General features: G+C 47.9%; 3 protein-coding genes; 1 reads left to right on the forward strand and 2 right to left on the reverse strand.

The window, feature by feature from the left end:
* Positions 1-5,838: 5,838 nt before the first annotated feature.
* GSTUM_00002700001 (uncharacterized protein) lies at positions 5,839-7,925 on the reverse strand. XM_002836418.2 has 9 exons: positions 7,770-7,925; positions 7,510-7,694; positions 7,166-7,319; positions 7,080-7,097; positions 6,935-6,964; positions 6,765-6,870; positions 6,684-6,718; positions 6,347-6,636; positions 5,839-6,297 (listed from the first exon to the last, which is right to left on the reverse strand). Exons 2-9 carry the CDS (start codon positions 7,596-7,598, stop codon positions 5,970-5,972), a joined length of 1,050 nt encoding a protein of 349 aa, XP_002836464.1. The 5' UTR covers positions 7,599-7,694; positions 7,770-7,925; the 3' UTR covers positions 5,839-5,969.
* Positions 7,926-8,554: 629 nt separating this feature from the next.
* Positions 8,555-11,341, forward strand: GSTUM_00002701001 (uncharacterized protein; the record flags this gene model as incomplete). XM_002836419.2 has 6 exons in its annotated part: positions 8,555-8,674; positions 8,745-8,833; positions 8,895-9,035; positions 9,094-9,199; positions 9,258-9,566; positions 9,641-11,341. The coding sequence occupies 6 exons, from the start codon at positions 8,555-8,557 to the stop codon at positions 11,009-11,011; spliced, it is 2,136 nt and encodes a 711-aa protein (XP_002836465.1). The 3' UTR covers positions 11,012-11,341.
* Positions 11,342-16,622: 5,281 nt separating this feature from the next.
* Positions 16,623-18,382, reverse strand: GSTUM_00002702001 (uncharacterized protein; the record flags this gene model as incomplete). XM_002836420.2 has 3 exons in its annotated part: positions 17,812-18,382; positions 17,669-17,747; positions 16,623-17,605 (listed from the first exon to the last, which is right to left on the reverse strand). Exons 1-3 carry the CDS (start codon positions 17,974-17,976, stop codon positions 16,623-16,625), a joined length of 1,227 nt encoding a protein of 408 aa, XP_002836466.1. The 5' UTR covers positions 17,977-18,382.
* Positions 18,383-22,574: the final 4,192 nt, after the last annotated feature.

The raw sequence follows: 22,574 nt of genomic DNA on the forward strand, positions 1-22,574 counted from the left end.
TAAATGAGGCTCAGCATCGATAACTTACTCCACTATCTTTCTTTTTATGTCCATAATCTTGGTTGGTCTTCCACCTCTTTTTGAATGGTGAGTGTTTCCATCCCTAGATTTAGCTCTTTTAACCACAGGCTGAACAGTTGACTTGGATACACCTAAAGACTTAGAAATTTTATCATATCCCATATCTGTATGTTTATACAGAGTATAAATTTCCTTATTCAGGTCTTCTCTTGCTCTTAAGTCATGTGGAGGGGCCATGGTGAGGAGGGTTGTTGTGGTGATGAGGTGTTGCAGAATTGCACTTCAGGAATACTAAAACTTTCCGGACATGACTGTACAAGTTACCTTGAAGCTACCTCTCTCTCTGTTGAACTCCACAAGGCTGTGGAACCAGAAGGAATTTTGTGGTGAAGCCAAAAATATAGAACTTAGAGTTTGAACTCTCTCGTCTATGTACAGTGAACCTCCTTCCGTAATTTTCCAAAGGGTCACAGGTTTAGTAAAACTGACTTAGAATTTTTCCCCAGTCAGTCTTTTGATAGATGTAGACTCACCCAAGGCTTTTGACTAGCAGGTACTGGTGCACTCCCTTGCTGGATATCTTGCAATAACTGGACCAGAACTTGAGCAGGATTTATTAATATACTTGGAAAGATACTGGTAGGCACTATGCTCTGTGAATTGTTGTTGGTACTAACTGAATCTTCAAAAATATATATGTAGTTGGAGGGCAAGGGAAGGCTCAGATAGGGTGCAATAGCTGAGTATTCTTGGTTTATGTTGGGATGACTTGTAGGAGGCATAGTTGATCGAGTACCAGGAGATTTAGATATCATAGTAGATAGTATTTGTACTTTCAGGTTCAAATTAGTATTACTTATACTACAGGCACTAGGAGAGCTTGAGGTCCAAGTGACAAAATCTTCTGCTCTGAGCTGAGGTGAATCGTGAGAAACTGAATACTGCCTCCAGCAGTATGTTGACATTGAAATTTGGATTATTAATTCTTCTTTAAGACAAAGCTGAGCTGAGACCGAGGTGATTTACCTCAGCCACACTTTATTTCAACATGCTTAGCGCTGGCCCGCTATTGCCAGTTAATGCGGTAGACCACAGGCAGTATAGCAGGCTTACTCCCCATAACTCGCGTGATGGATTGCTTAGCAGGGTAACATTCAAGCCTTAATCTATGGTGAGTTCCATAGGACCTTCTGCTTTGACAGCCCCTTAGAATCAAGTCTGGCCCCCGCTTTGCCCATTTATTCAAGTCATTCGACAAGCCGTCAATTTTTCTTTGTCCGATTGCTATGCTGTATGCCGTACAGCATCGCCGTCGGAGTTTAGGCCGCCCTGCGCCGTGGCGTCGGTCTCGGGGTTGATGGCGATACCCTCACCAGCCACAAAACCCGCGGTCTCCGACGGCTTGTCACCGTCCCTACAAATTACCTATCGCAGATAAGCTGGCCCACACCACTGGACTGTCGTGATAATAAACCTGCAATTGCTACCCCCTCCTCCCACCTCCCCGTCACTGCGATTAAGCGTGCAACAATGACCCACCTCCTCGCCCTTCCGCCTGAACTCCACCTCCTAGTCTCCTCCCACCTCTCAATACCCGACCTCTCCCGCCTATCGCGCGCAAACACCTACTTGAGAACCCTCCTCACCCCCACTTTGGCCTCGAAAATCCTCACGACCCGCTCACCGACGTACGGCCGAAAACTGCTCTACTCCGCCGCGCGCCTCAACAACGTCCAGCTAATTCAGCATCTTCTCTCCGGGGGCTTACTATCGTTCGTCGGGAACGGCGCGCTTCTAAACGATGCGATATTGACGGAGCCGGACGAGACAGTGCTTGGGCTGATCAAGGCCGGCGTCGACGTCACCACCCGGTACCCGAACGGTGAGACACCGCTGTTGGTCGCGGCGGGAAGGGGTCGGGGCAGGATTGTTCAGGAATTGCTAAAGAGGGTTGGAGACGATGAAGTCAATGTCTGTGCCAGGGGCGGACTCAGGGCGGTTATGATGGCGGCATCAGGTGGGTGGGTGGGGGTAGTTGGGCTTTTGGTCAAGGATCCCAGGTGCGAGGTACGAGTTAGGGACGACATTGGGAGGGATGTTTTCTGGTATGCGGGGTTCGGGGGCTGCGCCAGCGCGCTCGAGGAGCTATTTGGCGCGAAGGGAGTGGGTGATAAGCCTAATGGAGAAGTGGTGGAAATCGGGGGAGAGATGAAGTGGGGCCCGCGTGTGCAGGCCAAAGATGGGTGGAGGAAAGGAAGGGACCCGAGTGCTGGCGCCACAGTTACAAGCGGGATGTGAGCATGCCTCGCAGGGGAGCTACGTATGTTCGTTTCTTCCACCCGGATGATGTTTATGCGTTGGTTGGCGTAGGAGGGGCGTTTATCATGTCGTCGTTTTGGGGGCCGGGCGGAGCATTGTGCATTGAGCATTCCGGAGGATTATGCATTTTTTCTAGTTTTTTGATTGCTTTTTCCGACTGTGCGGACTGATGTAGACTATACAAGTATATAATCCAAACCACCCTATAATATCCCCCATTATGCAATACCTGGAACTAGCGTAATCACCGCAAGAGCGATGTGAGCAACAATCGCAAGACCAAAAGATTTTTTCTGGCATCACATGGATTCTGTGGATTGGGTATCATATCGCAAGTCTGTCTAATTGGCCAGGTTCACCATCTAGGGAGGAAAGAAAACAGGGTAGACCCCCTTAGTTTATCAGCCCTTACCACCCTCCGGGCCGGATATCATATGATACCCCATCAGAAACAGCCTTGCACTAACGAATCTATCTCCACAAGACAACACCCCCAACCTGCAGATTCTCATGATACCATTTTCACTCCCCTCCATCTCTTTCCCCCCAAATTTGAGTACATATATTTTCCAAGAATAACATACCTCAACTACGGTGCAATGTCTAACAGCAACGTCACAATCCCGCAAACCCGGGCTTCCTGGGTTCCCAAGCTGGATCTCACCCCCCCGAGGCCAATAATTAACCGCTTAGGATGAAATATCATACAGGTATGGCGTGGTCTGAGTGGGAGTGGTGAGGGCGGAGGAGGAACAACCTCCTGGCCCAAAGTCAGGGTTTGGTTTATCGTCCTCACCCTCAAGCCCTCGTCCCTCCCCAGACACGTTCTAGGTCTAGAAAAGGACGTAGAGTGGAGGGTGTCATAAAACTAGTTGAACCTTCCTGGTTCGAAGTTTTTTGGAGAGCATTTCTTTAGTGACATGGCGCGAACCCCCGTTGGTAGAATTCATTTGGACACCGTCCCCTTTCGTTAGAACCCTTTCCGGCAGGGGCAGCAGCGTGTGAAGTTCTCCAGCTTCGGTGACCCGAGAAGATATTTCTTGGCAGCAGTCTCCCCTCACTTTGCCCTCTCCCCGAATACCACTAGCAATCAATGCGTCCAGTTCGTCCGTCTTCGGGTGTTAGTTGCCTACTAGGTGTTCGGGATTTGAGATTACTAAAATCTCAAAGGTGGTGGTAAACGCACGCAACTTATAACTCAAGTCAACAGCTAAGAGTCAGTCGGACAAAAGAACCGATGGGATATTTGAAATACCCCAAGCACGAGGCGGAGTCAGCAGGCGTCTGTCTCGGTCTGGGTGAGAAGAATAGGACCGTTGGAACCGCTTCTTGTCCAAGAGCTCTCCTCACTCGATCCATATGAGCAAACCAAAAATCTCCCAAATTCTTCCCTTGGAGGACCCATACCCCGAGCCCACCGATGGGAAGGCTAGGGTACCTTGTAGTTCATATCACTCAAGTATGGCTAACATCTAACTCTAGAGATACATCCACCGCCAGCTATTGACACCCGCCCACTCATGACCGGGGTTTTCTCCAGGGAAGCAGTCCTACCCTAAGGGTGGGCTAGGATATTCCATGGCTTCTTAGCCTGCCCAGAAGTGGCTAGAGGTTTTCTCATAGGTATGTAGATAAAAAATGGGGAAGACGACTAGCCCCATCAGAGGTTCTTCCATGATAATGTCCCGGGGTGCACAGACCCACAGGCCACAGGGATGGGATCTGCCGGATATACTGGTAACGGGGACGCAGAATGGCGGTTGGTATGATATGATATCTTGGATTACTTGCGATTCGACATTTCCAAGTTTGAGAAATTTAACTTTAAACGAGTGATTTTCCATGATAGCGAGGTGGTGAAAGAAACTCAGTCCTCGTATCCTTCCGATCATGGGGGGGGCCGCCTTAACTCAACTCAAAATAACACACTGACTACTCATACATAGGACAGACGCCATTGGAAAGAAAATGATGATAAAAATGGAAAACTCCTACAACAATTTCCCGTAGTCCTCGGTAGAAGCCGGCAGTCCTGAGGGCCATGTGCAGCCCCACTCTGTCTAGGCATCTTCCTTGCTGAGACTGCGGTCCTCGAGGGGACTGTAAATAACTGCCCCGCTAGGACCTGTTTATTAACGACGGGGTCGCCGGGGAAAGGGTAGAAATATAAGAAAGCAGACCGTTTGCCAGAAAAGAAAAGAAAAGAAAAGCAATAGCTGGTGTGTTTTCTTGCTCGACTAGTATGAAAACACAGGGTAGATATATCCCAAATAGCCACGATTTGAGATCCTTCTCCAGTGCCACATTAGCTTCTTTCTATTCGCGCCTAGAGACATCAGACGCCTGCAAAGGGGGAACGCCCGAGATTGCTTCAGATTCTCCAGCTACTAGGAATATCAATTACCGCCCTCCAAGATCTATAAACCCCCCGGTGGCTCCCAGATAACCCCCAAACAACTCATCGGGCATAATCCGGAATATTCTGATATAAATTATTAGTCTTCTTAGGTGCCTCCCAGGGGCCACCAGGGCTATAAGAGATAGTTGTGGGCATTGATAGGGGGATGCAGTGATCTAAAGACCGAAAAATATTTTGACCATCACACGAATTCCAGGGATGGAGAATCGTATATCCACTCGTCTGACTACGCCCACCACCGAGGGAGAAGGGAAGGTAGAGTAGATCTTAGTTTATTGAATCCCCACGACCTCTGGATTAGATGGTTCAACTTAAATAACCACAACTGAATTTTTACGATTTCATTCCTATAGCAGCCACCAAGGCACACTCGATCTTGAATCTTGGTTGACCCATCCAACGAGTATATTTTGTGCCATGATGGCTCCCGAGGAAGGATACGGAAGTAACCGCAATCTCTAGGTTACATGTTGGCTGTCCCAATCGATGGACCGAAAATCTGCCCACCCAGCTGCCCCTACCAATACGCTCCTCTCCTTGTGTCCAAGCACTGCAGACTTTTCCAATGATACCGTCATGAATGAAAGCGCCATGGACCCAGTAATGGAATATGCCATCAGGGTATTAAATTTTTATTTTTCCAATTTTGTAACCACACTCCTGGTTTCTTAATAATAAGCTCACACCGCAGCCCCGAAGGCCCACCAAGCACCTAACCCACCTTGAGTGAAGGACTACTCATCTAAGTACCTCCTTCAGCCCTCCCTTTTTTTTTCCCCTTTTTTTTCTTCGGAAAACAAGGGAATCCCCGGAAGAGGCAGGGTGGAGTGAATCATAGGCAAGGGCCAAACACAACGGAAAGAGTACGATAAGCTGGGCGTGGGTTTTTGTGGTGGGCTGACGAGGGCCACAGGGGAAGAAAGAAGTTTAAACCAGCGTTCTAGTGTATAATATGGATATTTCCCCTTCCATGGGTCATTGCTCTCAGTATGATATGATAAAGATAAAGCACAATTCAACATTGAGGGAGATCACTCTTGGCACACCATTTCTGACGCTCCCTTGAAGTTTGTACTTAGTGATGGGCTAACATCCATTGATTTATCCAATTCCACGCAAACTCCAGAAGCCATAATATAATAATCTACCAAACCCAAGAACTACCCGCAATCTCTCAGCCCGAATAGCCAAAACAAATAACCAATCAGATCTACAACTCCCGAGGCCAAAACACGTCTCGAAAATTCTTACTCCACCCCAAATCGTATACATTATCCATCTCACTCAGGGACTCAACCCTGCGCCATAAGAACCCGCGAGGTAACTCTGTCACATTCTCAGGGTCCCGGCGGTAGAACAGCTGTGTTGTGCGTTTTGGCCAGTGCCGGCAGAGCTCGTCTTCGTCATATTCGTCGTCTTCAGCATAGGGTGGGCTCTCGTCCGGTTCTGCTATTAGGATGTCACCATTTTTGATATCGTCTTGCCAGTCTGACCATTTTATGGTTTCGTTAGTGGTTGTGCCGGCCCATATTAGGTAGCTAATTAAGCGTTAGCAGCGATGCGTGGAGAGGGAGGAGGGGGAGGAACAGATGGTAGATTGTGAAGCCGTAACTAAGGATTCCGGTTAGTGATGCTAGGAGGAATACTGCGCCTATGTAGATTTCCTCGACTATCATTATTCCCAGGAGGTGCATGTAGATTGACCAGGGAAGACTTGACATTGGTACATTAGATGGTATGACTGCTCGGAGCATGAACACGTTTTGGAGAATATCAAAGGTGAGATAAACGCCATATGTTAAAAGGGCATCAGTTGCTCCCAAAAAGTAAATAAAGTGTCGTATGTTGAGTTGTCCGACACAATTGTTGATCCACACCTGCCACTTGTTAGCTATCAGCCAATAATCCGACAGCGGATAAATACGCAGTGATGATCGTGCTTGGCTATACAATGTTTGCCTGTGCAGAGTTAGAAAGGAAAACGCTACGGTTTGGAGGCACAAACATGTTGAGCAATGTTTCGATCTCGCGGGTTTCCGGAGGTGGCAGGTCCTACAAATTACCCCTGGACGGAAGTTCACATGGTCGTATGGATAGACCCGCAGTGCGCGCTCATGGTTTTCGGGAGTCACGAAGCCAGGATCGGAGTTGGCAGCTTGATACATGGTAATGTACGGCAGAATACCGACAATGGGGACAAAAATCCTGAAAGATGTTAGTTTTTAGGGGCTCATCAGGGACGGAAGGGGGGGAATAGCTTGTGAGTTGGTGAGAGGTATTGCCAGCCATCTTTGATAAACATGTACAATCCCCCCGAGACAAGAGTGAGGTAGAATGCCTACAAGGCACCCCCATGAGACCCCGACCGTTGCAAACATAAAGATAAAAGTTTGATACGTCGCTCACCATTATCACGGGGTGTTTTTCATTCATCAGGTAGTTCCCGATCCCAGAGACCAAAGGGCCAATGTAACCTCCCGTAAATCTTCTATCAATATAGGAAAGCCATCTCGGGAAGACGCTCCACATGAATCGGTTTATCCAACCTATAGGAGTGGATCTTGGCGCACCAATCAAGGTTAGGAGCCAAACCACCTATTCAAGCAAACTACTCGAGTACGGTATGATACGGCATCGAGGAAGGAAGGTTGGGGAAAAAGGGTAGGGCCGAAAAAGAAAGCCATAAATCCAGAATATCCGGCACCCAACCGCACAAGGAATGAAGTAAAAACTAGGAACAGGAATGTCACCTTAATCTCGGAACATGGCCAAACAGAGCAATAAAAGTAAAGAACGAAATGCCCAGAATCACCAACCCAACTTGCCGGATTGTACCCATCCCCCGGAGAATAGCGTTTCGGGGTTCGACTATTTGCGCAAGTCGGAGAGCCGAGAAGCCCCTAAACACCGATATCAATCTGCCCTTTATTAAAGGCTGTAGCTTGATGATAGTTAGGCCCACTGTTACCCGTCCTGGGTTCCAACGTTTGGTGAGGTGGAGTTTGCATACCGATGGTACCTGAAATGCCGCAAACACTTCTACGCTCTCGCTTCCCTTGTTGGAGAAGAAAACAAATACCTTAGGAAGGTCAAGATAAAGGTATAAGGCACGGAGGATGAAAATTCACTTGCGACAGCATTAGCACTTGGGGAAGTTCTGCTGTACTGGGGGGGAAAGGGAGAAAGTAAGACTTGTCACTTCTTTTTGGTGATAGAATTTAGAATGGACGGAAGTGCGGATAGGAGAAATAGCTTTTGGCACTCTGCAACCTTTCACGCGGCCTGACGTCGATGGCGGAGCCTCAACCCACCTCATCTGACGGGGCAATTGTAGGGGGGAGCCTGGATTGATTACTTAAATTATTATTAAGATAAAACGTATTATGGTCTCGACGGATAAATTTACTGTCTTGAGTCACTGTGCTCCCCAAAGGCGGTTCATTTTAGCAAAACACTGCTCGAGTACAGGTATGTACCTATGATAATATCATATCATACAGCACCGTACTCGTAAAAGAAAAGGTGCCTGAGAAGGGATAACCCGCGGTTAAGTACCGGTAACCAATAGAGACAACATATTGTTAACTTTGAGGTGGTTCTCCCCAAACCCTAAGCGGAAGTCAAGTCACGAGGATCGAGGTGATGAAGTGACCCTCCTTCCACATCAAGTCGCGTCATCCCACACATCGATCTACCGACGCGTCCCAAATTCCAACTTCCCCTCCACGTCCACTCATCGCTCGCCCCCACTACCGGTTTTCATCAACACAACCCTTCAACACCACGAACGACTAGATGGCTACGATACAGGAGGGAGATCTCTCTGCTCCTCTGTACGGTAGTCTCTTTGACGGCACCAAGTTCTGGCTCTCCTTACAAGTTCCCGCTCGCCCAAATTACAAAAAGCTCATACAGGTATGAGTACCATCTCCCAATACATGTTCGTTAGACCTCTATACTAACTAGTTCGCATGGCAAAATTTAGACGAATGGTGGTGTTCTTGTGGATAGCGAAAAGGATGCTGAAATCTGTCTGGTTGACCATTTGAAGGTGACACCACAAAACGACAAATTGTTCGTCCCGTCTTAGCCCTAACGAGATTAGAGAAATTTGACTGATGTAAACACGCTCTAGATATTCTTACGAATACATTGATGCCTGTCTCAAAGAACGCAAGCTTGTCGATCTGGAGGCTCATCTGGTCGTTGCGAAGAAAAAAAGGGCTCTGTCCGGCTCAATATCACAATCAAAAACTACGAAGCTCGGAAAATCAGGGTAAGACTTATTGGAAATCATTATATTTGTATATCCTGTTCCTAACATTCATTTCCAGACGGACTTTGTTCACCCAGGAAGATGACGATATCCTCTTCCGAGCCATTAGTGTACCAGGTGTCAGGCTGGGTGGTAACGCCGTATACCAGAAGTTAGCAGACGAAGTATGCCCCCGGTTCAATATCTATGTCAACCGTTCGCTCCGCTCATGCTTCAAACTAGTATCCACAACATACCATGCATAGTTGGCGTGGTCGATGGGTGGACCACTTCTCTAAAATTATGCCCAATGGACCTGTGGGGCAAGAATCATCCAATCCGAAGCCCGAACGCGAGTCACCTCCCATAAATAGAGATACGCTGAAAACAATACATAATAGAGAAGAGGACGGCGCCAATAGTGATAGCGAGAGCGATAGTGAACTCTTTAGCAACTTTACCAATGCTGATAAGAAATTGTTGATGGATAAGGCGGAGGAGATCAATTCATCAGACCACCCAATGAAGATATTCAAGTTACTCAGCCGACAGGTAGTTTTATTAGCCATTTCGATCTAATCCCATAATCCAGATTCAATATTGTGAACTGACACCCTGTTTTCTAGTATTCCACCCATAGTTGGCAGGAGTGGACCGCCTGCTTTTACAGCGTTATACTTCCTGAGCTCCGGAAGTCAGATAATAAGGCGAAGGTGCTCCAAGAAGAGCGAGGGGCCGCCGCATCTTTCCATAGCGCCAAGAGCTTACAGTTACAAAGCCCGATACAACTAGAATCTCGTTCAAGCGAATCGTTGAAGAAAGACGTGACGCCGCGAAACCCAGGTCCTGAAAAGGATTCGGGGTCGCCCGTCACTAGTTCTACACCTGCAAAGCGAAGATTACCAGGTAATCATGGTTTCACTGCCCCCGTCATGCTTGATTCTGAGCAGGTGGCCGCAAAACTGCCCCAATGGAGAGTAGTTATTAACCCAACTACCTCCTCATTAGCTACGCCAGGGGAAGCTTCTCTATCGGCCAAGCCTCAAACACCTCAAAATAAAAACTCCCCTCAGAAACGCAAGCACGCCGACGATGGGCAAACGCCTCAAGTCAGTCAAGCGGTGAAGAGACCGAGGAAGAGATATGCGTCCATATCAGAGGTACCATCTACCCCCGATCAATCACCTCGGCATAAACGTCAGCCATCAATTGAATTGGGTGGGCTCGTTCCAACAAGTGCGGAGAAATCTGTAGAAGACGCATCTGCGTTAGCACCGAAAGCATTGGTTGAGGTGGTCAAGACGCCTGTCAAAAAGGCCGCGGGAGAGTCCACAAAAATGGGCCAAGTCGTCAAAATATCTGAAACACCAGCCAAATCACCCAAGAGGCCAACCCCAGAAAAAAAGCCACTTTCCAAGTCAACGCCGCCCAAATCTATTCTAGCCAAGTCTCCCATGACCAAGAAGACAAGACTCTCCTACGACACTATGAGTACCCAGGCTATCTTCAGCGCCGAAATTGACGAGGGGACACTTTCAACAGAGATGAACTTCGATCCCTTATGGCCAGAAGACGATGAAGTACCCAGCAAGCCCACAATGTCCACCGCCCCCACCCACGCCAATACTCCCCAGTCCAAGGCTTCCAGAGCAAACGTATCTGAATCTGCGAGAAAAACCGTCACAGAAACGGACAAGGCTGGAATCGAGGAGATGCATCGCTACCTCGACTACTGCGAAAAGAAATTCGGTCTTTCGGCATCTGAAGTGATCCAAGCTGTAGAACGCACCTCTGGTGTCAAAGCCAACATAGAAACTCTTCTCAAGGCAATCTCAAAAGGCGAAAAACCGGCGGATATCCCGGGCATCTGGAACAAAGAGGACGACGAAGTCCTCATGGGCTCTGATAGTCGAAAGATGAAGGAGTTATCAGACCGGAAGGGCGACGCGGAGATTATGAGACGGATGAATTTCCTGAATTTGTGGAATTTGGCTTAGCTTTCCTTCCCCCCTTTAGCCTCACACTTTTCCTCGTCCTTTCAACATTGTGACCATTTCCATGCATCCCCCCTCCCTTTTCTCTTTTTCCCTTCTGTTACAAATTTTTCTTATTACTGGAGTTTGGTAGTGATGGTTTGGGCAGAAAAAATAATAATTCCTGATGTTATGATATGCTTGCTTTTCACCTCATTCTATTTCACATCATTTCCTATCCTACGACTATCGTGTTAAACTTGTTAGGTACAAGTTACTTGTGCAGCGGGAGCGCCGATCGCGGCCTTTTCTTTAAAAAAAAAAAAAGCTTTGCTGTCTCAATGCAACAACTAAGTACAAGTTAGCATAATACTACTGTACAGTACAAGTACACAGAGCTATAATAAAGCCTCCCGCCGAATGTGCAGAACTATGCCTACACTACTACACCACACAATACTTTGATCTCCCAACCATCATACGTATACTCGAGTAAACATCCATAATATGACACCACAACTCGATAGAGCGAAACACAAGCAATCCTGCACCGCGCTTGCGCTCTGCAGGACTCGAGCACAGGATGATATGATAAATTTAGTCTACCTCCCAGCTCCCCGGGCTTAGACTACAATTGATTTCTCCCTCCCTCCTGCCACACGACCCGACACATACTCGAGTACTAGTGCGCGACGAAACGCCACCAGACTTTCCAAGGCTGAAAACAAGTAGACTAAATTACCTCGCACCCCACTATCCGGAAACGTGCTGAACCAGAGAATTTTTCACGCCTCCAATTTCTCACTGAATTTCACCCACTAAACCGGAGAAGGAATCTGTATGAGAATTTGGGAGAACTTACCCCTGTCTGGACACGCTTTCCTACTACAAATGAGTCTCTTTGTGCTTGCTACTGAATGATGGGCAGCTCTTTCTCTTGAAGAACTCGGGCCTCTGGTGGGCTCAATTCCTACTCATCTGTATGAGATGAAATCCGGAGTTTTTTTTTTTTTTTTGATATTATACCCCAGTTTGGTTAATTTCCAGCTACCTTCTTTACCGGTATTTTATTGGTTCAACTCGCAAATGGAGGTCATTCTGGATATTCAGAGACTTGCTTCAAGACTAAGTTACTTGTCTCTATTTTTGTCCTAGAGCACTAGCATTCCTAGCAAAACCTCCCTAGTAATCTACAAAGTTCGCCGCTGGTTTGCCCAATATTAGTAATCTTAGCCTCCTACTATCTAACCAATGGGGACTGTGTGTTTCGGCGTTCCGCGATTTTACCTGTATTCAATGTGAATTACCAGGATAGCACTTTTGTCTGAGATCCGTAAGTGTGAATCGAGCAACATTTTATCGGCATAATACCTTTCGCCCGTTGCGATCGCTCTAGAATCTAAAGTGCAGTTCCTTTGACAACCCTCTAGCTGTTTGTATGGGGCCATGCACGGATTTCACTCTCGGGCAGTGCTGACACAGCGGAGGAGCGGAACAAGGGAGGGGTCTGTACTTGTACGAGTACTGTACTCGTACAGTACGTAGACTAATATGACAGGTGCTGAACTCGGCCGGCAGAGCTGAGCTGGGGTGGTGAACTAGAGTTGCGCTGCTGCGGAGCGCAAGGCACCAGTACTCGAGTAGAAGCTTGCCTATCGGTTGGTGGGACCAGGAGGGTGGCGGTCGGGTTAAGGTTGAGATTTTGGGTGCATTCGTTTTTTATGGTGGGCTTTGTGCTGCACTACACAGATGACGCTGACTCGAGTAACTTTACTGCAAATCTTTAGGATGCGATACTGTACGATGACTGTGCGGTTCAGGTGGTCGTGCCCTGGCTGTGGTGCTCTCCTTGTTCTATCATGGTGGTTCCGACTACGAGTACGAGTACTCGAGTGCATAGTGTACTCGCTATCTAACTTAGTCTAGTCCCATGTTCTATGCACCAACTTAACAGTATTATCCTCCATTACCGGTATCCGGCTTTTCGCCAGGACAGGGCAGTGCCAAGGTTGAGTGGTCCTGGGCATCTGAAATTAGCTCCTTTCCTCCCACAAACACTACCTTTTTTTAACCGAGTGAGTACTAGATCAAGCCTTCCTCAAGTATCACTACCGGTATCATAAATTATGCCCCAGTGAACAAGGGGTCGGTTCTGGGTCCAAAACAATTAGACAGCTGTGAATTGTGGGTGCAAATCACTTATTAGGGTCTGGTATGGTGATTAGTCTAAACAGAGCCACACACATAGCCGAATAAGAAGCAGGGAGTATTAGACCCACACACTTAATTATGATACCCGGTAACTTATTGTGCGAGTACAGTACGAGTAGACTACCTGTACGATACGAGTACTATTTCCTGCGAGAGCCATGTTCCTCACCAGACACTCACGCAATCAAGAGCAAAGTTTATTGCCTATTCAAGAACTATCTTGGCACAGTTTGTGCCCAGTAAACGCCGAGATCCCAGGATTGAATCAGGATACTTCGGAATGGGCAAGTAAAGTAAATACTTGTATGGGTATGATATTGAGTAATAGCCCTGCGGAGAGTTTTCTTCGATCATCATATTCCTTTACGATAAGGGTGTGTTGGCCGTCAATTCCATAGGGTGTGAGCTTGGCTGCCAAAACGGCTGATCTCAGACATCCAGCACCATCCAATCCAACCCTAAACAAGCTCTGTTCTTGGCAAAAAAAACCGGATATCATAGTATTGTAGGTGATACTCGAGTACGAGTACCATACCAGTAGACCCCACCACGCTGCCTGCCGATCATACGCAGCCTGGGAGGGGACCTTCATATCGCGCAATCCCAGCCCATAACAAACGTGGAAACGAAGCAGCAAGGGAAACCTAACCATCAAAAGGACTTACTTTAAGCCTCCACATGGCTGGGCTAGTTACAAGTCGTTTAGTTTGTTTTCTCAAGCATTGGTGCTGTACTTGTACTGTACTTGCCTCATGCAAAGTTACGGTACTCGTACTGGCACAATATTGTAACTGACAAGAGGGGGTAAAGAAATATATGGCAAAAAACCTGTGCGCATCTGCGGCCATACGAAATATACTCGCACTCGAGTACCCCCTCCTTGTTGTCGGGTCCTAGTACCCTTACAATACTTCTTGCCTGGGACAAGGATCTTAGTTACCAAGAGTTGGGTACCGTACTCGAGTGCTACTCGAGTACTGTACAGGTACTACCGGAAACCACACTCCCTCCCCCCCCTCCCCTCCCCATTGCTTTACCACCCATTCGCTCGCTAGCTTGCTGACTACGAGTACTAGCAGGATTGACCGCCTACCCAACACATTCCTGGGTATTTCTCGTGCGACTTCTCAGCCGTACACTGCGAGGGGGGACCATTAGCACACCGTTTGCGGGTGGGGAAAGTTTTTGACCCTCTTCTTAAATTTAACTTGTTTCGATCTTTCAGCTCTTTGGATGGAGTTCTTTGGACAGAGGTTAGATACCGGTGGACCGTAGGCGGAGTTCGAATAAACATTGTGTGAGAGTTGGAGCACCTTCTTTCTTCAAGAAGCATATTTCTGCTCCACCTGGTCTCCTTGGTCTCCTTACTCCCTTCATTTCATCTATTATCCTTCCACAACTGCGAGTTTTTTATTTCTATTTTTTCCCTTCAGGAAGACGATATACTCAATGGCGTTCAGAAAACAACCTCCCCAATGGCCGAAGGGTTGGTTGATAATTTTACGCATATTACAACTCATCTCAACAGTGGCTGTCGTTGGGATCACCGGGTTTTTCTCGTACCACTTGGTGAGGGAAGATCTAGGAGTTCCATACGAATTCATCGCTTTAGACGCGATAGTACCTCCCCCCCCCCCTCCCCTCCTCCACTCCCCGCTAACCACCTCCTCCCCTCTCCATAGGGCGTCCTAACAATCCTAAACATCCTCCTAAGCTTTACCCTCCTCTCCTGCCGCACCCTCCCACCAACACTGGTCCTAATAACCGACATCCTCCTCGCCCTCCTCTGGGGCGTCGCGTTTGTCTTCCTGGCGCGCGCCATGGGGAGCAAAACGGTGGGCGAGTGCTCTAGGGAAAGCTACGGGGACTACACCGTCATCTGCCACCTTTACAAGATTCTCTTCGCCTTCTCATTGCTGGGTTGCGTATTGCATTTGGGCACTTGCTGGCTCGCGTTCCGTGTTGGGAGGAAGGGGTCTAGTAGGCATGCGTATACGCCCGCCGGGGATGGTGCGGGGATTGGACTCATGGGGTTGAGCGGGAGTCCTGGGTATAAGCCTGTTGATGGAGGAGCGGCCGGGGCGGGGATGATGCCACCGTCGGTGTATAAAACGGAGGGAGGTAGCGCGTATGGGAGTGGAGGGATGGGGGAGAACGCAACTTATTATGGGGCTTGAGTGTATCGTAGCGGCAGGAAGGATGTTGCGATGCAACGGGTGGGATAATGATGATTCTCCCCCCCCACCTTTTTTTCTTTTTTTCTTTTCATTCCCTATTTCCACCACTGTCGTTGACTGTACCGGTATTTGATTAACCCCCTCCCCCTATAAGAATCAAAAAATTTTAAATTTTTAAAAAATGGTCAAACGCAAGTGTTCAGAAAGGTGAATGGAGAAATTCAATGGGTGATTTGTGCATCAATTTTAGTTATACTACAGGTAAGAGGCTACTATGATCAACAATTCAAACGAGGACGGATATACGACTCTTGTATATGAGTGTCCTCAAGTTTTGACGTCGACCCGGTAGTTCAAAATCTTGCGTCTTGTTAATATTCGTGTTCGTGTAACGATGATCGACACAGTACCTGTACGAGTACAGTACAGTACTCGAGTACAGAATACCAAAACCATAATATTATATACTCTCGAACGTCATAGAAATCCGCCAGAGAACTAAATTCCCCAACTAATCAACAATTACAACTGCCACTACCTGTGCACTAATACAAATTATCAGGCACCCCCGCTCTCAGTCCCTCGCTGAGGGTAACGTGGTAGGGAACGAAGAGAGAAGAAAGAAGGAAAACACCCATGAAAACGAGAGGACCAGCGGAATGGAAAAAAATAAAATAAAAGACCACACAACCTCAGGCGTTTGGCCGATAATTCCACTGCAAAGAAAAGAAAGGGGGGGAAAAAAAGCGGAGACACCCCGGTTTTTTTTTTTTCGTTCCACGACTACCGGGATGCTGATGACGATGACGGTGATGATGGGGGGGGGAAGACAAAACGCCCCCCAGCACCACCAATATTTCCCCCTCCCTTTAGAAAAATAAAATAAAATAAAAAATGAGAATGTACAAGACGTCAATGCTGTATGAGTCTGTCTGTAATAGCTTAAGTATATGTAGTAAGTATGATACTGTATGATACGAATCCCCTGCCCAACATTAGTTTATGCCATCCATCCATCCACCCGCCCATCCACCTTTCCATCCACACCCGTCCACGTCCGACCGGGGTGGGGCAGAGAGTTCTCAACCCGCTTGGTAGAAGTAATAATCATAATAACTCAATAGACTCCAATTTGAAGATCTCGCCGCGGCGCGCCTATCCTTCTCTCTTTCTACCGCCTCGTACGATGGTGGTGGGGGTGACTGGCTCAAATCCCTAGATAAGGAAGAGCCGGCCACCCCAAATTCCTATAAGGGATGGGTTTCGAAGTTTGCTCTCACAGGTGTATACACTCGCGGAGCGTAAGGTGCATCTGGCTGACTTGGGAACGGGAAGTCGGCAGAGAATGATGGGTTTTGGGGCGCCATGAGTGCGGTTGGTAGGGAGGATATTGGTGGCGGTGGTGAGAGAGGAATTTGTGCAGTCTGTGGCCCTGGCGGTGGGGATGGTCCGGGAGGGACCAATGGTGGGCCAAGTCGTGGTGGGGGATCCCGAAGCCGCGGTGGAGCGGTGGGCATTGGCGGTGGGGGCGATGGTGAGCGGTTATCCATCGAGAATACTTCCGAAGGTCGAGCACCATCCCCGAAGGATGAGGTTGAGGACAGACGCCTGTGGTAAGCTCTTGTGATCGGGGTTTCAGCCTCAAGGTGTGAACGCCTGTCTCGAAAGGACTTCGGGTTGTAATATCCCGCTTTCTTCTTGTCACTGTGGATCCTCGCCCAGACAACAGCTATCACTATTATTATTATAAGTCCTGCGACACCAGCACCGGATGCAGCAAATATTAGGCCGAGGTCGGGAATCTTTCCGAGGTTGAAACTGCCGCCGCCGCCACCACCGCTTAGGATTCCGCCCACGGAGGGGGATTCTGTTGGTTCGGCTGTCTCGGTGGGGATAGACTCAACTTTAGGCGTTTCCTTTGTGGCAGATGATGAGATAGAGGCAGGAGCGGTGGCTCCCGCCGTTGCAGCAGCAGATGTTAGAGCGCCTGTAGACGCAGCTTTCTTAGGAGCAGTGGTAGTAGGAATTTCAGCACTCGTCTGAGTACCTGCTGCCGCACTGCCAAACGTCGATCCAGGAACAGTCATGTCAAACGGTGGACTGTACTCAAATTTTCCAGTGGCATCGTCTACGATCTTGAGTCCATACTTGTTACCGGCACCCATCGTTGCCGAATCTTCAAAGGTCTTTGGGACATTCCAAACAAATGATCCCGAATTGTCAACCCTGGCTAAGACTTGTTAGACTTCACATCACTAAAGGGGTATCCAATCCGGTCAAAGATTTCACTGACCCACGATAGGACCAAGATCATTCAGATTATCCGGAGGACCCTTCAATGCGTGTATTGTGACGGTTCCCGGGGTACTTGGCTGTAGTAGATCAGTAAGCCAACTCGAAGAACAGAGCGGATTCGGGAGACGGCAATCTACATACCTGCCATGTTATCGTCACCGGGCTCCCCGCATTCACATTCCCACCTAGGGGGTAGCTAATCGGGTTCAAACCACTCGGCTTATCGTCGGCCGCCGCCTCAACCCCAACACCGATTGAAAGGATAGCAATCACTGCCGCGAGAAAGGACACAGTCCCGAGCTTCATGCTCGGGGTGTCAATTGATTATTATATCAACGAACGAGCGAGACAATTGCGAAAGAACGAACTAATCCCAGCCAAAAAACGGGGTTCACAGAGAAACACAAGATTGAAATCAATGAACGATCGTGAGAAATGCATGCGTTTCACCCTTTCCAGAAGAGAGCAAGAGAGAAAGGCCGTTTGCTTCTTCCTCTCTGAATTAACAAAGGACGCGCCTCGCCTCAATTGTCCTCCAGAGATACGATAATAATAAAAATCAAAAGAGTGAAGAAGATGCCGATGACGAAGGGAACATCTCTTTCTGCGTTCGAAACAGAACGCGGTGGTCTCTCTTCCCCAGCGCAATGACCTTAGATTTCATAGAGGGAGCTGAAAGGGTCCAAACTCTAGGCAGTGCGGTTTAATACCGGTATTCAGTCTAGGAAATGCAGGCACAACGCGAAAGCTAATTTGGCGCAAGCCGTGGTTTCTACGAGTAGAGATGGCTTTCCAATTGTGTCTACATCCTTCTCTGCTGCTGCGGTAACCGATCCAATCACGGATCCCGCCCTAATCTGCAACCGGCACCCCAATAACTCCCATGCCACAAAAAGGGTTACAGCCGTTGTTACACCCCCTTTTGTTCGAACTGCCATGAGGATGAACTTGATTGATTCCCCCCTGTCGATCATCCAGGGTGAACTTCTCCTATGAGACAGAGAGAATCGCTGGCTGATTTATCATTCAATGCACACAGATACGAGTACTAGAGGCACTGCCATAAATTCCTGATATCTTAACCGGTGGATTATAAGAGAGTAATCCCCTACCTCATGTAATCCTTACCCAGGCAACGGGAAGATTGGAAAGAGATGATATTTTGCAGCACTGTCCAGATTTGCATGCATTGCTTGGCAAAGATTGGGTAAGAGTGTTGCCCTTTCTCCTTGGTTATGGCAATACTCGAGTAGACCAATATGACCCGCTGAATGAGAAGGTCCACATCACAATAGCAGGTTGCTGAGATGTTCACACCGATACTATGCAGATATAGTATGTGCGAGATGTATCACCCTTGCCCGTGAATATATCGGTAACCTCACATCCCCACAACCTGGGAAAGAGGGTAGAACATCATAACCAACTCTCTCCAAAAAGAGTTAGTATCTCTTAACTAGAGCTGACATCCAAGTGACAATTCTCTTTCGTCCGCACGACATTTGATGAAATCTTCACGGTTCAAGAAGTATTATGCTCTTCTCGAAGCTGTTATCGTGCCGGAAACTGTAGCAAACAGGAAGTTGGCGCAATTTATCCATTTTAGGCTTGACAGAAGAGTGTCATGCGGGGTCATGATGAGCTCACATTCCTCATCCTTTGGCTATGTGACACTAGACCAGTGCTTGATGTACTGTACCTGTACTCGAGTACTTGCATGCCGGGAGGGAGTGTATGTGAGGGCCTTTATTTTGGTGTGTAGTGACAGGCCAGCACATTGTCCGAATACAGTATGAAGAAAAAGGATAAGAAAGGTGAGAACTAAATGAAAAGGAAACCATAAACACAGAATTGCTTGAGAATTCTTTGCTACTTGTGGAGTGGATGCCTGTGGCCCCATTCTCTACTGGCTCTTGGTACTAGTAAAAGTGGGGGGGAAACTGCGGATTACCGGTATTCAAGATTCCCCAATGGCATTGAGAGCCCCTTTTCTTCCTCCTAGTGCCATGGTCGTAACGGGCACAAAATGTGCTATGCTGTGTCACCCTACCACCCAACGTGCCCAGATTTGCGACTACGCCGCCTCCACAGTACTGTACTCGTACAGTATCATACTCGTACAGGTAATTGTGGGGCTATCAACAAATCCCGTGAGATCAAAGTCAGTATGTTTAATTTCTCAAGACGTGACTACTGCTGTTCCATCCAGCGCTCTTCCAGCTCAGAGGATCCAACTAGGTTATGCGGTGTACACTGGAACCTCTGTGAAAGTGCACACACAGCAATTTCGGAGTCTGCGAGTATTATTTGGTAGTCCATATAGTACACGTATCACGGTTTCTTTTCTATGGGTGGTAAAATATCTCCTCCACTCTCCCTTTCTCACTCCCAGCAGGCCCAGTTCCTGACAGGGAAAGGGTTGTGCCAAAACTAGTACATTACTCGAGCACACCGATAGTTCGGATATTCCTATAGTAGCCCCGGCGCGATCCGCACTACAGAGGCAGAAATAATATTCGGCGGGGCGTAGATAAAGCTAAACGAGTGATGATTAATAAACACTCAGAGATTTTTGTACTCATGCTGTGGGGAATTTTTCCCACTGCTAGGTTATCTCCGTTATATATCCTCGTACTTATAAGTAGACTCCGTGCCAATACCGTAGGAGAAGGCAATGGGAAATATGACACCCCTCACACTTATTTTGTGTATCATATTTGCACTCGAGTACCTTCACCCCTATTTGTGCCCCGCGTTCTATTCTTGGGGATCCGAACCTGGAATGATGGCGATTCTTTTGAAAGTTTTCCTTCGCCATGTGGCTTCTTACCGTACCGGTACCCTTGCTGAGCTTCCTTCGATTTTACGAGCAGAGTCAGGTGGGCATGTCTTCTGCCGGGCTCTTTCGCGCTCAGATTAACCTGGGTAGGCGCTTCCCGGGGCTGCTGATAGGGTCCAATCATTTGGATTATCCAAGACTCTACGCTTTCAGTCCCCGGCCAGGGCTTCCCACAAGTATGGACATGAGACTGAAAGCATTCTCTGGGGTGTTGCTTTACCCTTGGGATTGAGATGCAGGTATGATACAACGATGTAAACTCATAATGCTAGTGCGTGATGGATAGGTGGAAGGCGATGCATTACGGGGGGCGTGGGCGATTCGGATGGTATGGTAGTCTAATGGACCCAAGTTTTGCTTCCCTGTGACTGCCGATTCCCTCGCTTCCGATATTGACCCCCGAGTTACCCCCATTCCCCCCTTTTTTATCCCTTATCCTTATGATACCTATGATATCATACGGTACTCGAGTATAGGGTTGTCGAGAAAACCGGTCTGATAATACTGAGGATTTCGCGACGTTTGAACATCGTGGATTTAGATATTTTTCTTTCATTGCCGCTGGTGTTTGCCCTAGGGTGAAGTGTATAGACCCAAGCCGTGGAGCGTCTGGTGCTCGGTTTTGATCTGCTATCGTAGCAATTGTTTAGGGCCTGTTTGGTAAAGTCAGGACCGTTCCGTTCGAGGACCCTTCCCCATACAAGATGTCCGTTTCAAAACGGAAGGAAACTGAAAGACAAGCTTTTTTTTTTGTATGGGGAACTGTCACCGAACAGAACGGTCCAGGCAATGCTAAACAGGCCCTTAAACTAATGTATTTTTACGATGGGTTGAATCGACGGTAAGTTAGATGGGAATTTTAATTTGGATACTGTGCACTCTTTATCAGCTGAGCTGTGATTCAATTACAGTACGATACAGGGGATACTTTCCGGTGATACCTGCGATAGTTTGCCGAATAGACTAAAGTTTCCTAGGGCCACTACGAGAAGTACCTCGGGATAGCTTGGTTTAGTCCTTTTGCGAGTGCGTTACTATCTGTTTCACCTTCTTGTCAGTAGAGCGGTTTTAAGTGGGCTACTCCTCTTTATGGAAGAGATTCATTTTGGGACTAAAAGCCCCTACGGGTAGGATCTATGCGCCGTGTTTCCTGAAGGTCCATCAGAAATCTCGAGTTGCTCAGGAAAGGTTGTGAGGGGCCCAGTCGCCCGACTGTGGGGCACATTATTACCAATTGCATTGACAGCTTTCATGACGCGGACAGTAGGTCTCTTTCCTGTATTTATGGTCCCCTTTTTACCACTGCAATCACGAAGGAAGAACGTCCCTCTGAGCGCCTTACTGAGGAGGTCTCCCCCACTACCGATACCGATATTAATCCATAGTGTTTGTCACATGGTAGCTCATTGCTCGCTTTAAAAGATGGTATCGCAAGAGAGGGAACCCTTGGTTGCTCGTTTTAAGTTGGTGGCTAACGTACCAGGGGTGATGTCAGGATCCTCTTAACGGGTGCGAATTGGGAGCCAAGGCTCAACTCACAGTGGTCGCATAAAGGCCCTAGAAGTACTAGTATTGGTTTCAGTCTTCTTCAGAGTGGGAGTGACAGTGGGTGCTGATTCCTTACTAGCAAAGTCCTCGAGTTCGCATTGTGTTGGTGGTATATATCCCCGGACAACCGATCCATGGGTGGCATCGAGGAAAAAGCGCAGGCGCTCGGTGTTCAGGACTTTGCCGCATAGTCTGGTGAAGCTCCTAGACTTGTTTTCACGCCAGACGGTCAAAAGAAAGTATGGCTCGACACGCGAGCTCATGTTTTCCGGAGATAGAGAATAGCCTTGGGTGATTCGACTTTCACAAATTTTGCTACAGGGTTGTTTTCGAGGCTTCTACCACTTGTTTGAAGGAAATAGCTCTATGAAAAATCTTGTGCCACGCCTTATTTGACCTCTTAACAGAAAAACGAGTTTCATCAAGTTTCCAGTATATGGGTGCTGGTTGAACATACAGGCTTGCCTTGAGGGGGCGTACCGCCTTATACAGTCGTTCTGGTACAGCACCAAGCATG

The sequence above is a fragment of the Tuber melanosporum genome (genome assembly GCF_000151645.1).
Source record: "Tuber melanosporum whole genome shotgun sequence assembly, scaffold_146, strain Mel28".
Lineage (NCBI taxonomy): Eukaryota > Fungi > Ascomycota > Pezizomycetes > Pezizales > Tuberaceae > Tuber > Tuber melanosporum.